The 15,140-nt window shown below is 44.1% G+C and overlaps 1 protein-coding gene across 1 annotated transcript in view; it reads left to right on the top strand.

Moving 5' to 3' along the window:
* Positions 1-1,035, top strand: part of ankmy1 (ankyrin repeat and MYND domain containing 1) — a 187,425-nt gene extending 186,390 nt beyond the window's left edge. The window contains exon 14 of the mRNA XM_063044988.1: positions 899-1,035. Within this exon, the coding sequence (XP_062901058.1) occupies positions 899-1,035 (137 nt within the window). The remainder of the gene's footprint in view (positions 1-898) is intronic.
* Positions 1,036-15,140: the final 14,105 nt, after the last annotated feature.

Below are 15,140 nucleotides of genomic sequence, written 5' to 3'. Positions count from 1 at the left end.
TAAGAGATGTTTAGACAGGTGCTTAAATAAGCAAGACTTAGAGGTACATAGACTTAACGCAGGCTCATGAGATGGGCAAAATCCTCACTATGGATGGGCTGAATGACTTGTATGACTCTTGATAGATTCAGTGGGGAAGTCAGGGTTACTACTGAAAAAGGGAATGATATATAACTTTGGATGTAGAACAATCATTTTGAATCAGAATTGCAGTACAACTGGATCTAATTTATTTAAAGCCTGTATGAGAGTGGGAGAATTTGAAGGAGTGGGCTTTGATTATAGAGGAAGGGTACTTTGTATAGATTCAAAGGAAGTTGTGTGCTTGGAAGTATAATTGTACCGAGCATTAACATCAGAAGCTGAGATTCAGTGGCAGAATTGTGTTCCAAGTGATGGGCTTTAATGGGACATTTTGAGTATGGACAGGATGGGGTTCAATGGGAGAGTATATTTACTAGAAGGAAGGGATGTATTGGGAGAGGTTGCATATAAAAGAGTTTCGCTTCCATGGGGGCGGGGGGTACAAATACTAAAGGAATGAACACCTATGGGAGGGTTTATAACTCAGGGGTTAGCATCACAGGAATGAGCTTTGATGGCTATACTAGAAAGGTGAACTTTGAAGAGGGAACTTGTGAGCTTCAATGAGGCTTCTTGTGGACTTGAGAAATGGGCTTCAATAGGGAGCTAAGACTTTTGGTGATCTTCAGTGAGGGAGTTTGTGTACTAGATTAATCAGCCTCCATGGGAGTATCTGTGCACTAGGATGGGTTATCTTTTTTGGGAGTTCTAGAAAGATGGACATAAAAGAGAGTTTGTGTGTCAAAGTTGGGTTGCATAGTCATTTCTTATCCTAACCTTCGGCCATTTATTAATTAAACCTCTCTATTTCCAGCTCGTGCTTCATCCAAAAAGGAGGGAATGGAGGCAGAAGATGGGATGGACAGGAAGGGAGAAGGGGAGGACCAATTACTGGATTGGAGCCGTTCAACATTACTATCCATGGATCTGGATAACTACAGCTTTAATTAAACGTACTTTTGATTGGTTGAGTTTTCTTGCTGTTCAATCTCATACACGTGACCATGACTTTGGCTAAACATGGAGCAATTATATAAAGGAAGTGATCAAGAGGACTGAATTAGATGCTGGTGATTGGAGGGGCTGAAGGAGATAACAGAGTTAGCAGGTTCTGAAGCTAAAGAGGAATTTGAAAACAATATTGGTGAGTAGGGTTTGAAAATTGAATACTGAACCAGCATATGCCAGATGCATGAGGTTAGGTGGGGAGATACGACAGCGGTAACTTTATGAGATATGGAAAAAGATGAATGAAAGCTTAATCTTGGGTGTTGAGTATAACCAGGTCAAATGCAGCGCTTTAAGGTAAGGAGCAATTAAACTGGGAATAAGTAAAGGCAAGATTTAGAGAATTGTGGATCTTCAGATGGTTACAGGGAGATGAGGGAGACAGGTGTTGCTGCACAAAGCAGGATAGTAAAACCAAGATGTTGCTCATTTGGGAACTGTGGGGCAGAATCCTGATGAGAAAGGGTCTTTGGAGATAGAAGATCCTCAATTAGCATAGGAAGGAACAGGTGTACAGTTGTTGGAAGAAATGTCATTTTAGATGATTTTCTATCTATGGCTGGTTTATGGCCCCACCCTGTTGAGTGCACAGGCTTTGGCTGACCACACTATCATCCTCCCTGATAGAAATTGCAGGCAGGTCAGGGAGGGATAGATTACCTTTGTCATACCATTAAGTTATAGAAACAGGTAATTTGGCCTTTGTAGCCTACCTAGTCAATGCTAACTAATCTGCCTAGCCCTATTTACCTGCACTTGGACCATAGCCCTCCATACCCGTCCCATCCAAGTTCTTATCTAAACTTTTAAATTTTAAATCAAATTTGCATCGGCCATTTCTGCTCTCAGCTTGTTTCACACTCTCACCACCCTCTGAGTGAAGAAGTTCCCCCTCATGTTCCCCTTAAACATTTCACCTTTCACCCTTAATCCATGATCTCTAGTTCTAATCTCACCCAACCTCAGTAGAAAAAGCCTGCTTGCATTTGCCCTATCTATATCCGTCATTATTTTGCAAGCCTCATTCTTCTACACTCTAGGAAGTAAAAGGTATAACTGATTCAACCTGTAACTCAGGTACTCAAGTCCCAGCAACATCCTAGTAATTTTTTTCTGTACTCTTTCAATCTTCCATTGAAAAGCCATGTTGAAGTCAGATATTTTTGGTGATTGTTGCAATGTTGGAATCCCAGTGTGTTACGCAAGGCTTTCTGTGTGTGAATTTAAAACACCACCTGCATTCAAGAAAAGGGAAGTTGGAAATGGGGCTGCAGTTGGCAAGGATGGGTGAAGACCGATGAGCTGTGAGCTTGAAGGAGAGGGAGTGAGGCCTGAGGAGGGGAATCATTAGTTACACCAGCTGCCATGGGGTAGGAAAGGAAATTGGGTATTTAAGGGAGCAAATATAAAGGCAAGAGAAATTGAAGACAGGTGTGAGTTCAGATCTGGAGGGCTTACATGGATATTTGGGACGAGAGGTGGAAGAGCATCAAATAGTTGATTCAGTCTTAGTCACCAAAGAATCCATGAGCTCCTCTCAGGTTATTGGGGATGAATGTGGAGGACATCTGAGTGATGGTTTTAAGAAAATCTACTGCAGTACAGAAAATAGAGTAGATGCATGTGGACATTTCAGAAATACCCTAATACAATGACCAGTCTTCACGGACAAAAGCCGGGCTGTGCTCTGTGTGATTAGACCAACCCTCACCCCATTGTTAGCCAGAAATTAAGGAAGTAGAGAGAATTGCGCACCACAGTGGTGGGGACAATGGAAGGTGTGGCTAGGGATACAGAGAGAAATTACTTCAGTGTGCTTAAAGCTAAGACAATGGAAAGCATGTGGTAGTAATAGGGAACTGTAGAGATGTTGAGGAAAACAAAGGGTCAAATTTCCTTCCTCATCTCAGCACTCCCAGGGACAGAATGCATTAAAACACAACTGCTGCATCATTGGCTGGTAGCGTCATGTTTTAATATTTCAGTAGTTATGCTAAACAGCAGTAATGTTTAAGCTGCATAGCGGTTGTGTTTTCAGATATAAATTGGATTTCAGCACAGTAAATACCCATGCAGTTGGGAATAAAAGATAACAACATCCCAGATAACTTGACCTTCACTCGTGCTGTTCATTTAACCACAAATTAACTAATTGCCAAGTACAAAATACTGCAGATATCTGGAATAAAGTGAAGAATACTAGCAATACTCACCTTGTCAGATAGTGTCTGGGGAAAAAGAAAGAGGGCTAACATTTCTGTGCAATTGAAACCACATAAGGTTACTGCTCAAACAAGTTTTATGTTACAAGCTAGGAGAGGAAGGGCAGAGAGAATCAAAGCAACTGGCCTATAATTTCCTTTCTCTGCCTCTCTTGATGGGTGGAGTGACATTTTCAATTTTCCATTCCTCCATAACCAGAATCAATTTAGTCTTGGAAGATCATTACTGATGCCTTCACAATCTCTTCACCCACCTCTTTCAAAACCCTGGGGTGTATACCATCAGGTCCAAGTGACTTATCTATCCTTAGATCTTTCAGTTTCCCAAGGACCTTCTCTCTAGTAATGGCAGCCTCACTCACATCTGCCCCTGACACTCTCGAACATCCGGCATACTGCCAGTGTCTTCCACAGTGAAGACTGATGCAAAATACTTATTCAGTTTGTCCGCCATTACTTTGTGCCCCATTACTACCTTTCCAGTGGTCTGATATCCACTTTCACTTCTCTTTTTCACTATGTATCTGAAGAACGGCTTACCTTTATGTTCCATCTTTACCTTCTTTATAACTCTTTAGTTGCCTTCTGTTGGTTTAAAAAGCTTTCCAATCCTCTAACTTCCCACTAATTTTTGCACCGTCATATGCCCTCTCTTTAGCTTTTATGTTGACTTTGACTTATTTTGTCGGCCACGGTTGTGTCATCCTGCCATTACAACATTTCTTCCTCTTTGGCATGTATATATCCTGTGCCTTCCGAATTGCTCCTAGAAATTCTGGCTATTGCTGCCTTGCTGTCATCCCTACTAGTGTTCCTTTCCAATTAATTTTAGCCAAGTCCCCTCTCATGTCTCTGTAATTCCCTTTACTCCACTGTAATACTGATACATCTGACTTTGGCTTCTCCTCAAATTGCAGGGTGAATTCATCATATTATGATCACAGCCTCCTAAGGGTTCCTTTATCTTAATCTCTCTAATCAACTCTGGTTCATTGGACAACACCCAACCCAGCATAGCTGATCTCTGAGTGGGCTTAACCGCAAACTGCTTTAAATAGCCATCTTTTAGGCATTCGAGGAACTCTCTTCCCCCCCCCCCCACCCCCCGGGATCCAACACCACTTTGATTTTCCTGAACACTAGGAAATCTGCAGATGCTGGAAATTCAAGCAACATACACAAAATGCTGGTGGAATGTAGCAGGCCAGACAGCATCCATAGTACAGTTGGATGCTGTCTAGTCTGCAGCGTTCCACCTGCATTTTGTGTGTGTTGCTTGATTTTCCCAATCTACTTGCATATTAAAATCCCCCATGACTATTGAAACATTGCCCTTTTGAGATGCATTTTCTACCTCGCTTTGTAATTCGTAGACCACACCTTTACTACTGTTTGGGGGTTTGTATGTAACTTCTACCAGAGTCTTTTTACCCTTGCAGTTCCTTAGCTCTACCCACAATGATTCAACACCTTCCAATCTTAAGTCACCTCTTTATGATGATTTGATTTCATTATTTCCCAATAGAGCCACGTCACCTCTTCTGCCTACCAGCCTGTCCTTTTGGTACAATATATATCCTTGGTTGCTAAACTGTCAGATTTAAACTTTTTCAGCCATGACTTAGTCATATATGCCAGTCTGTAACTGCGTTACATGTTCATCTACCTTATTCCATATACTGCGTGCATTCAAATATAACACCTTCAATCCTGCATTTACCCTTTTTGATTTTGCCGACTTTTTACATTGCAACTCATCCTGCTGACTCCAGTTGTGCCCTATCATCAGCCTCTCCTCGCTAGCAGTCTCAGTACAAGCAGCGTCCATTTGCAAACCAACTACCCCATCCTCAGCACTATCACACTGGTTCCCATCTCCATGCCAGATTAGTTTAACCCCTTCCCTAAAAAAAGCTCTAGCATACCTGCCTGCAAGGTTATTGGTCCTCCCCTGATTCAGGTGTAACCCATCCCTTTTGTACATGTTGTACCCTCCCCAGAAGAGATCCCAATGATCCATAAATCTGAACCTCTGCCCTGCACCAGTCCCTCAGCCACACATCTACCTGCCTAATGCTCCTATTCTTATCCTCACTGGCAAATGGCACAGGCAGCACTCCAGAGATTATTACCTTGGTGGTCCTGCTTTTTGGCTTTCAACCTAGCTTCCCAAAATCTCTTTTCAGGACTTCCTCACCTTTCCTACATTATGTCAATAGTGCCAGTGTGTACCAAGACTTCTGGCTCCTCACCCTCCCCATTGAGAATACTGTGGACCCAATCTAAGACTTCCTTGATCCTTGCATCTGGGAGGCAGCATACCACCCAGATATCTCTATTGCACACACAGAATCTTGTCTCTGTTCCTCTGCCGATGGAATCTCCTTTCACCACTGCAGAGCACTTCACCTCTCTGCTCCTCTGCGCCAGAGATCCAGTCACTGTGGCTCCACCCTGGTAGGTCATCCCTCCCAATATTATCCAAAGTGGTATACATATTATTGAGGGGAATGGCCACAGGGGTACTCTGGCTGCCTGCCCAATTCCCTTCCTTCTGATAGCACCCAGTTGCCTGTCTCCTGTAACCCAGGAGCTCCAATCTATCACCACCTTATTCTCCTGCAAGAACCAAAGGTCATCAAGGTGCAGATCCAGTTCCTGAATACATTCTCTGAGGAGCTGCAGCTCAGTGTACCTGGTGCAGGTGTGGTTTTCTGGGATGCTGGGCTCTCTCAGAATTCCCACATCTAACCAACAGTACAAAACACTGCCCCTGGAGCCATTCTTCCTTCACGAAATGTGCCCTAACAGAGGAGGAGTGAACAAAAAAGAAGAAAAAAAAGAAACTTACCTCACTCAAGACTGATCTCTCACCTAAGCTTGATGAGTCAAACCCTCTCCTACACTGGCCCACTCCCAAAAATGGCTACTTGGTTTGTGCCTGCCTTATTTTTACTCGCCCTTTCTACTGAATCCCGCTCAGTGATTGGTCGCCGTCCATCTGAAAAACTGCCATGAAATGCTGCCTTTTTAATCTTGACTGTGAACTTAATTGAAAAGGTAGCTCTCTTCTCTTGCTCCCACTCAGAGACTGGTCACAGTTATAGAGCACTACAGCACAGAAACAGGTGCTTTGGCCCATTTATTTCATTCGAACTGTTCTGCTTAGTCCCACTGACCTGCACCTAGACCATAGCCCCCGAGACCCCTCCCATCCATGTACTTACCCAAACTTTTAAATGTTAAAATCAAACCTACATCTGCCATTCCTGCTGGCAGCTCTTTGCACATTCTCATAGCCCTCTGAGTGAAGAAGTTCCCCTCATCTTTCACCCTTAACTCAGGACCTCTGGTTCTAATCTCACAAAACCTCAGTAGAAAAAGCCCACTTGCATGTGCCCTATCTATATCCCTCATTATGGCGTATTCTGATATCAAATCTATCCTCATTCTTCTGCACTTTAGAAAATAATAAAAGTCCTAACCTATTCAACCTTTCCCAATAACTCAAGTCCGGGCAACATCCTTATAAATTTTCTCTGCACTCTTTGAATCTTCCAGTACAGAAAATAAGCTGTAAGACCATAAGATATAGGAGCAGATTTAGGCCATTTGAACCATCGAGCCTGCTCTGCATTTCATCATGGTTGATGCAATTTTCCTCTCAGCCCTAATCTCCTGCCTTCTTCCCATATCCCTTCATGTCCTGACCAATCAAGAATCTATCAATCTCTGCCTTAAATATACATAAAGACCTGGCCTCCACATTGCCACCTGGCCTGTGGCAATGAATTCCACAGATCCACCACCCTCTGGCTGCAGAAATTCCTCTAATCTATGTTCTAAAAGAATGCCCATCTATTCTGAGCCTGAGTCCGCTGGTCTTAGAGTCTCCCACCACAGGAAACGTCCTCTTGATATCCACTCTGTCAAGGCCTTTCACCATTCATTAGGCTTCAATGAGGTCACCTCTCATTTTTCTGAATTCCAGCGATACAGGCCCAGAGCCATCAAACGCTTTTCATATGACAAGCCATTCAATCCAGGAATCGTTTTCATGAACCTCCTTTGAACCCTTTCCAGTTTCAGCACATCCTTTTGAAGATAAGGGGTCCAAAACTGCTCACAGTACTCCAAATGAGGCCTCACCAGTACTTTATAAAGGCTCAACATTATATTTTTTTTAAATATTCTAGTCCTCATAAAATGAATGCTAACATTGCCTTCCTCACCACAGACTCAACCTGCAATTAAACCTTTAGGGCATCCTGCACAAGAACTCCCAACTCCCTTTGCACCTCAGTTTTTTTGTGTATTTTCTTTCCAGTTATAAAATAGTCAACCCTTTCATTTCTTCTGCTAAGTGCATGACTATACACTTCCTGACACTATATTTCACCTATCAATTTTTTACCCATTCTCCTAAAGCATCTACGTCCTTCTGTAGCATCTCCATTTCCTCAAAACTACCTGCCCCTCCATCTATCTTCATATCATCCGCAAACTCTGCAACAAAGCCATCAATTCCATCATCCAAATCATTGATATGTAACGTAAAAAAAATCGGTCCCAACACTGACCATGTGGAACGCCACTAGTCACTGGCAGCCAGGCAGAAATACTCCCTTTATTCTCACTCTTTGCCTCCTGCCAATCAGCCACTGCATTATCCATGCCAGAATCTTTACTGTAATACCGTGTGCTTGTAGCTTGTTAAGCAGCCTCACGTGTGGATGGCCTTCTGAAAATCCAAGAACGCAACATCAAACAATTCTCCTGTATCTATCCTGCTTGTTATTTCTTCAAAGATTTCCAACAGATTTGTCAGGCAAGATTTTCCCTTGAGGAAACCATGCTGACTTTGGCCTACATTATTATATGCCTCCAAGTACTCTGAGACCCTAATTGACTCCAACGTCTTCAACCACTCAGGTTAGATTAATTGGCCCATAGTTTCCTTTCTTCTGCCTCTCTCCCTTCTCGAAGAGTGGAGTGACATTTGCAATTTTCCAATCTTCCAGAATCTAGTGATTCTTGAAAGATCATTACTAATGCCTCCACAATCTCTTCAGCCACCTCCTTCAGAACCCTAGGCTGTACACGATCTGCCTTCAGACCTTTCAGTTTCCCAAGAACTTTCTCTTTGGTTATGGTAAATTCACACACTTCATGATCCCTGACACCTGAAACTTCCTCCATACTGCTGGTGTCTCACTCAGTGAAGACTGATGCAAAATACTTACTCAGTTCATCTGTCATTTTGATGTCCCCCTTTACTACCTCTCCAGCATATCCACTCTCACCTCTCTTATACACCTTATGTTCCAGAAGCCCAATCAGTGGTGGGAGCAGAGCACTTTGACAAGTTTCCTTGCAGCTCGGCCCAATCAAAGGTTCAAAGGTCCAATTTTATGTCGGAGAAATATATACAATGTGCTTCCTGAAATGCTTTTTCTTTGCAAACATCCACAAAAACAGAGAACTGCCCCAAACAATGAACGACAGTTAAACGTGAGAATGCCAAAGTCCCCCCTCCCACATGTAAGTGGCAGCAAGGCAATGAATTCCCCTCCCGCCGAGCAAAAAAAGCACACCCGCTACCGAGCACAAGCATGAGCTAGGCGATAGTAAAGACACAGACTTGCAGTTACCCCAAAGACTATCGCATTTCATCCGGCATTCGACAAACCACAGGTTCTCTCCTGGTGAGGGAGAGGGAGGTGTCCCCCATTTTCACAGCGAGCAGGAGACATAACAACAACCCGCCTGGTTTACAATGTTAAAAAGTCAGTTTCATTGCTTTTTACGAGCTCTGTGCCTGAAGATCGCAAAGATCTCGGGTTTTCGAGCCCACAGCAAAAGATTTTCCAGCCTTCCCGACAACACACGAGTCTCCTGCTGTGACACCGACCCCCAATCCACCCATCTCCAGAGCCCCGAGATCTTAGGCTTCCAAACATGAGCTGGACTCTTAGGCTGAACCCCTGGCGTGTCGATCAACAATGGCCGGTCCTGAAACCCAATGGCTGCTGAGTGTGCTGGGCTTTAGATGTTTCAAAAAGGACAGGGGGAGTGACAAAAGAGGTGGGGGAGAGCCACTGCTAATCAGGAATAGTATCATGGCTGCAGGAAAGGAGGAAGTAATGGAGGGATTGTCTCCTGAGTCAGTGTGAGTAGAAATCAGAAACAGGAAAGGGGCAATAACTCTGCTGGGTGTTTTTTATAGACTACTACTACGTCGACTCAGGCCGAGGGGGCCGGCGTAGGGCACAATGATAGACTCTCCACTTCTCCCTCTCCCTCATCAGTGTGTTCTACATTAGCCGCGCCGCTGTCTTCTAGGAGCGTGTTGACCATAGTCTTGGGAGGGCGCCCAGGGTTCATCCTCCCGTGCTTGGGCTCCCATATGACGACTAGGCTGGCAGGTAGCTCGGGGTGGCATAGACAGTGCCCCACTAGTTGCAGTCTTCTCACCTCGATTTTAGTGGTGAGCATTGGTAGGTTGTTATAGAGCTCAACGTTCATCATGTCCTGTTGCCAATGCATATCAAAAGCCATCCAGAGCATTCTTGTATAGCAACCATCTAGAGACTTTCGCATCATCTTGGTGAGTGTCCACATCTCGCATCCCTACGTGACAATGGATTCTATGACTGCTATGAAAATCCTCTTTTTAAGCCCTCTGGTCAGGTTCAACTTCCAGATTTCCTTCATGTCTTTCATAGCCCTCCACGCCAGCGCCTTCTGTATCTTTATGTCCTTCTCCAAACTCATCATTCTTGACTCGAGGTACTTGTAGTCAAGGCTTTCTTAACGGTTTCATTCTCTACGGTCTTGAGAGTACCTTCGTCACAGTTAAACGCCATGTACTCTGTCTTTTTAGCGTTTAGGTGAAGTCCAACTTTATTGCATTCTATTTCCACTTTTGTCAGTAGCTGCTGTGCTTCCTCCATCTGGTCAAAGAGCAGGGCTATGTCATCTGCAAAATCGAGATCTGTGAGCGTAACTGGTCTGACTCTTTTGGTTCGCCCTGGTTTTATGGTAAAACCAAGCTTGTCATGATCTTTGGTAGCTTGACGCAGAGCGTAATCAAGGACGATTATAAAGATGTAGTGTGCCAGAGTGTCTCCTTGCAGCACACCAGCTAGGAGCTCGAACACTGCTGTTTCTCTGTCTGGTGATACAGCTTTTGCCATGGTTTTGGTATAGCTGGACTCTATTGCTCTCAGTAGACGGTCTGGCACTCCGTAAGCTTTCAGCATCTTCAGCATTTTACCTCAGTGAGTGGAGTCAAAAGCTTTGCAAAAATCGATGTAAGTAAGCACGGTTGGTAGGTTGTTCTTCTTGACTTCCTCGATGATCCTACGGAGAGCAGGTATTTGCTTTACTGTTGTGCACTTCTGCCGAAAACCATTCTGTTTGAATCTTAGCTTAGGGTCAATGGCAGTGTGAATCCTGTTCAAGATCATCCGATTGTATAAATTTGCTAAGATGCAGGTCAAGCTGATACTGCGGTAGTTATCTGTCTTTGTGAGGGATCCAGACTTGGGGACTGGGATAATGTTTGAGAGTGACCACTGTTCTGGTTTGTCGCCTTTCATCAGTGCCCTATTACATATGTCCAGCAAGATGTCATCCAGGTTGCAGTTCTTCAGGACATCTGGTGGTATCCCATCTGGTCCAGTGCTCCTGCCCTGTTTGAGTGCATATTTGGCTTCTTCAGCTCCTCAATGGTGAATGGGCCGTCATCGATGTCAACTTGCATTAGTATCATGGGTATGTCCTCTTCTTCTTCCGTGATTGTTGGAGGGCTTCCCAGCAGGTTTTTAAAGTGAGTAAACCATGTCAGGACACAGTCCTCTGCTGTTTTACCACTTATTTGACCCGATGGGGACTTCTTCCATCTACGGATCTCATTGACTAAGTGCTATGCTTCTCCATGCTGCATGTCTTCATTAGCAGCTTCTATCTCTCTAATCCTCCCAGCTAGTTCCTCTTCCTTCAGTTGGTCATAGGTGGCAAAGAGATTCTTCTTTATAGACCCCCCAATAATAATAGGAGCAGATAGGGAAGGAGATTCTAGAACGGTGCAATAATAACAGGGTTGTGATGGGTGATTTTAACTTTCCTAATATTGACTGGCATCTCCTTGGAGCAAGGGGCTTAGATGAGGTGGAGTTTATTAGATGTGTTCAGGAAGGTTTCCTGATGCAATATGTAGATAAGCCAACTAGAGGAGAGGCTGTACTTGATCTGGTATTGGGAAATGAACCTGGTCAAGCGTCAGATCTCTTGGTGGGAGAGCATTTTGGAGGTAGTGATCACAACTCTATAGCGCTGGAGAGGGATAAGAGCAGACAATTTGGGAAACCATTTAATTGTGGTCAGGGGAAATATAATGCTATTAGGCAGGAACTTGGGAACTTGGAAACGTAAATTGAGACCAGGTGTTCTCAGGGAAATGCACAGCAGAAATGTGGCAAACATTCAGAGAACATTTTCATGACATTTTGCATAGGTATGTTCCATTGAGGCAAGGAAAGGATGGCAGGGTAAAAGAACCATGGTGTACAAAGGATGTAGAAAATCTAGTTAAGAAGAAAAGAAAAGCTTACGAAAGATTTAAGAAACTAGGTACTGTTAGAGCTCTAGAAAATTACAAGGGTGCCAGGAAGGAGTTCGAGAATGTAATTAGGAGAGCCAGAAGGGGCCATGAGAAGGCCTTGGTGAGCAGGATTAAGGAAAACCCCAAGGCATTCAACAAGTATGTGAAGAAGAAGAGGATAAGACATGTGAGAATATGACTAATCAGGAGTGATAATGGAAATGTGCATGGACCCAGAGGAGGTAACGGAGGTACTTAATGAATACTTTGCTTCAGTATTCACCAGTGAAAAGGACTTTGGCAATTGTGGGGATGAAGGTATTAAGTTAGATAAGTCATCGGAACTGGACAAGATATACCCCAGGCTACTGTAGGAAGTGAGTGAGGAGATTGCTGAGCCTCTGGCAATGATCGTTGCATCTTCAATAGCGATGGGAGAAGTACCAGAGGATTGGAAGGTTGAAAATGTTGTTCCCTTATTCAAGAAAGAGAGTAGATATAACTCAGGAAATTATAGACCAGTGAGCCTTACTCCAGTGGTGGGAAAGTTGTTGGAGAAGATCCTAAGAGACAGGATTTATGAGCATTTGGAAAGATGTAATCTGATAAGGGACAGTCAGCATGGCTTTGGCAAGGGTAGGTCATGCCTTACGAGCCTGATTGAAATCTTTGAGGATGTAACAGAACACATTGATGAAAGTAGAGCAGTGGATGTACTGTATATGGATTTCAGTAAGGCGTTTGATAAGATTCCCCAAGTGAGGCTCATTCAGAAAGTAATGAGGAATGAGTTCCAAAGAGACCTTGCTTTCTGGATCCAGAATTGGCTTGCCCACAGAAGGCAAAGGTGGTTGAGATGGTTCGTCTTCTGCTTGGAGGATGGTGTCCAGTGGTGTTCTGGGCCCCCTTCTCTTTGTAATTTTTATAAATGACTTGGATGAGGAAGTAGAAGGGTGGGGTTAGTAAGTTTGCTAATGACACAAAAGTTGGGGTGTTGTGGATAGTCTGGAGGATTGTCAGGGGTTACAGTGGGACATTAATAGGATGCAGAACTGGGCTGAGAAGTGGCAGATGGAGTTCAACCCAGATAAGCATGAAGTGGTTCATTTGTGTAGGTCAAATTTGAAGAAAAGATATAATAGTAATGGTAAGGCTCTCGGCAGTGTGGAGGATCAGCAAGATCTTGGGGTCCATATCCATAGGACACTCAACGCTGCTGCACAGGTTGACAGTGTTGCTAAGATGGCGTATAGTATATAGTGTGATGGCCTTCATCAACCATGGGATTGAGTTCAAGAGCAATGAGGTAATGTTAAAGCTATTGTGATGAGAATACACATAGATAAGATGTTAGCTGTCCTGTGTGATCAGCAGTTGGTCTGCCACCTGTCTTCAAGAGAGTGATAAGGAACACAATGAAACAGCATCTGGAGATGTGTAATGAAGGGACGGGAGAGAGAGAGCTGTCTGGAGCGGCTCCCCCTTTGAACCCTGAACTGTTTGAAGTGATGGACAGGCGATACCCCAGCACGGGGATAAAAAGGGACCGGTTCGCTAAGGCAGACACACACGACACCCAAGGTAACAAGACCCTGGAAGCGGTGCGCCTCTCACGAGTCGGTGGGAAGTATCGGACAACGCACAGGGTGGAAAGGTACGATCAGCGGGAACCCGGTGTGTGTCCGCCCTTGCCTGGGTGCCGGGTTCACTGCAGAGGATCGACCGCATCTGGAGGAGGGGTCACAGTCGGTGACCTCAGGTGACATCACCAAGGACCTGCCCAAAAGCTGCTTGTGAGCAATATCGCCGGTCTGTGAGTGGAAGCCGTTTCTGAATGATGAGTCGTTCCCGTTCTCTCTCTCTCTCTCCCCCCACGTTGTCCATCGCCATGGTAACGATTACTGCGAACTGAACTACTAAATTGGACTGAACTTTGTGTCACTTTGAAATTGGTCATTTAGCCCTAGACAACGATAGAGCTTGATTGATGCTGTTATCTTAATTCTGTGCACATGTGTGTTTATCATTGCTGAACTGTTGCATTTATTATCCTTTCGATTACTGTGTTGCTTGTTTCTTTAATAAAACTTTCTTAGTTCTAGTAATCCAGACTCCAACTGAGTGATCCATTTCTGCTGGTTTGGCAACCCAGTTACGGGGAACGTAACACTATATAAGACCTTAGTTAGACCCCATTTGGACTACTGTGTTCATTTCTGGTCACCTCACTACAGGAAGGAGGTGGATACTATAGAGGGAGTGCAGAGGAGATTTACAAGGATGTTGCCTGGATTGGGGAGCATGCCCTATGAGAATAGATTGAGTGAAATTGGCCTTTTCTCCTTGAAGCAACAAAGGATGAGAGGTGACCTGACAGAGTTGTATAAGATGATGAGAGGCGTTGATCATGTAGATAGCCAGAGGCTTTTTTTCCCGGGCAGAAGTGGCTAACATGAGGTGGAATAGTTTAAAGGTGCTTGGAAGTAGGTACAAGGGGGATGTCAGAGGTAAGTTTTTCACACAGAGAGTGGTGGGTGCGTGGAATGCACTGCCAGTGACAGTGGTAGAGGCGGATACAATGGGGTCTTTTAAGAGACTCTTAGGTAGGTACATGGAGCTTAGAAAAATCGAGGGCTATGCAGTAGGGAAATTCTAGGCAGTTTCTAGAGTAGGTTACATGGTCAGCACAACATTGTGGGCTGAGGAGCCTGTAGAAGAAGAAGAAAGCCCTTAACTCCAAGTGAAGTCACTGGGATGCTGTCATTGATGGCGTTTTTTTTTTAGCAGGCTTTCTTATTTTTATGAGGCCAAGTTGCTAGCTCGAAACTCAACCCAGAGTGGATGGAAAGCATGCAAGGGAGCCGGCTGGATTCGAACTTGTGAGCCTTCGCTCCGAAGTCCGGTGCTGATGCCACTACGCCACCAGCCAGCTGAAGAGCCTGTAATATGCTGCAAATTTCTATGTTCTATCATGCATCTGAAGAAAATTTACATATCCTCTTTAATATTATTGGCTAGCTTACTTTCGTATTCCATCTTTACTTTCTTAATGACTTCTTTAGCTGCTTTCTGTTGGTTTTTAAAAGACTCACAATCCTATAACTTCCCAGTAAATTTTGCTCTACTATATGCCCTCTCTTTGGCTTTTATGTTGGCTCTGACTTCTCTTGTTAGCCACAGTTGTGTCATCTTTCCTTTAGAATGCTTCTTCCTCTTTGGGA

The sequence above is a fragment of the Mobula hypostoma genome, chromosome 4 (genome assembly GCF_963921235.1).
Source record: "Mobula hypostoma chromosome 4, sMobHyp1.1, whole genome shotgun sequence".
NCBI lineage: Eukaryota > Metazoa > Chordata > Chondrichthyes > Myliobatiformes > Myliobatidae > Mobula > Mobula hypostoma.
Note: the sequence above shows the minus strand (reverse complement) of the source record. Positions and strands in the feature narration are given on the sequence as shown.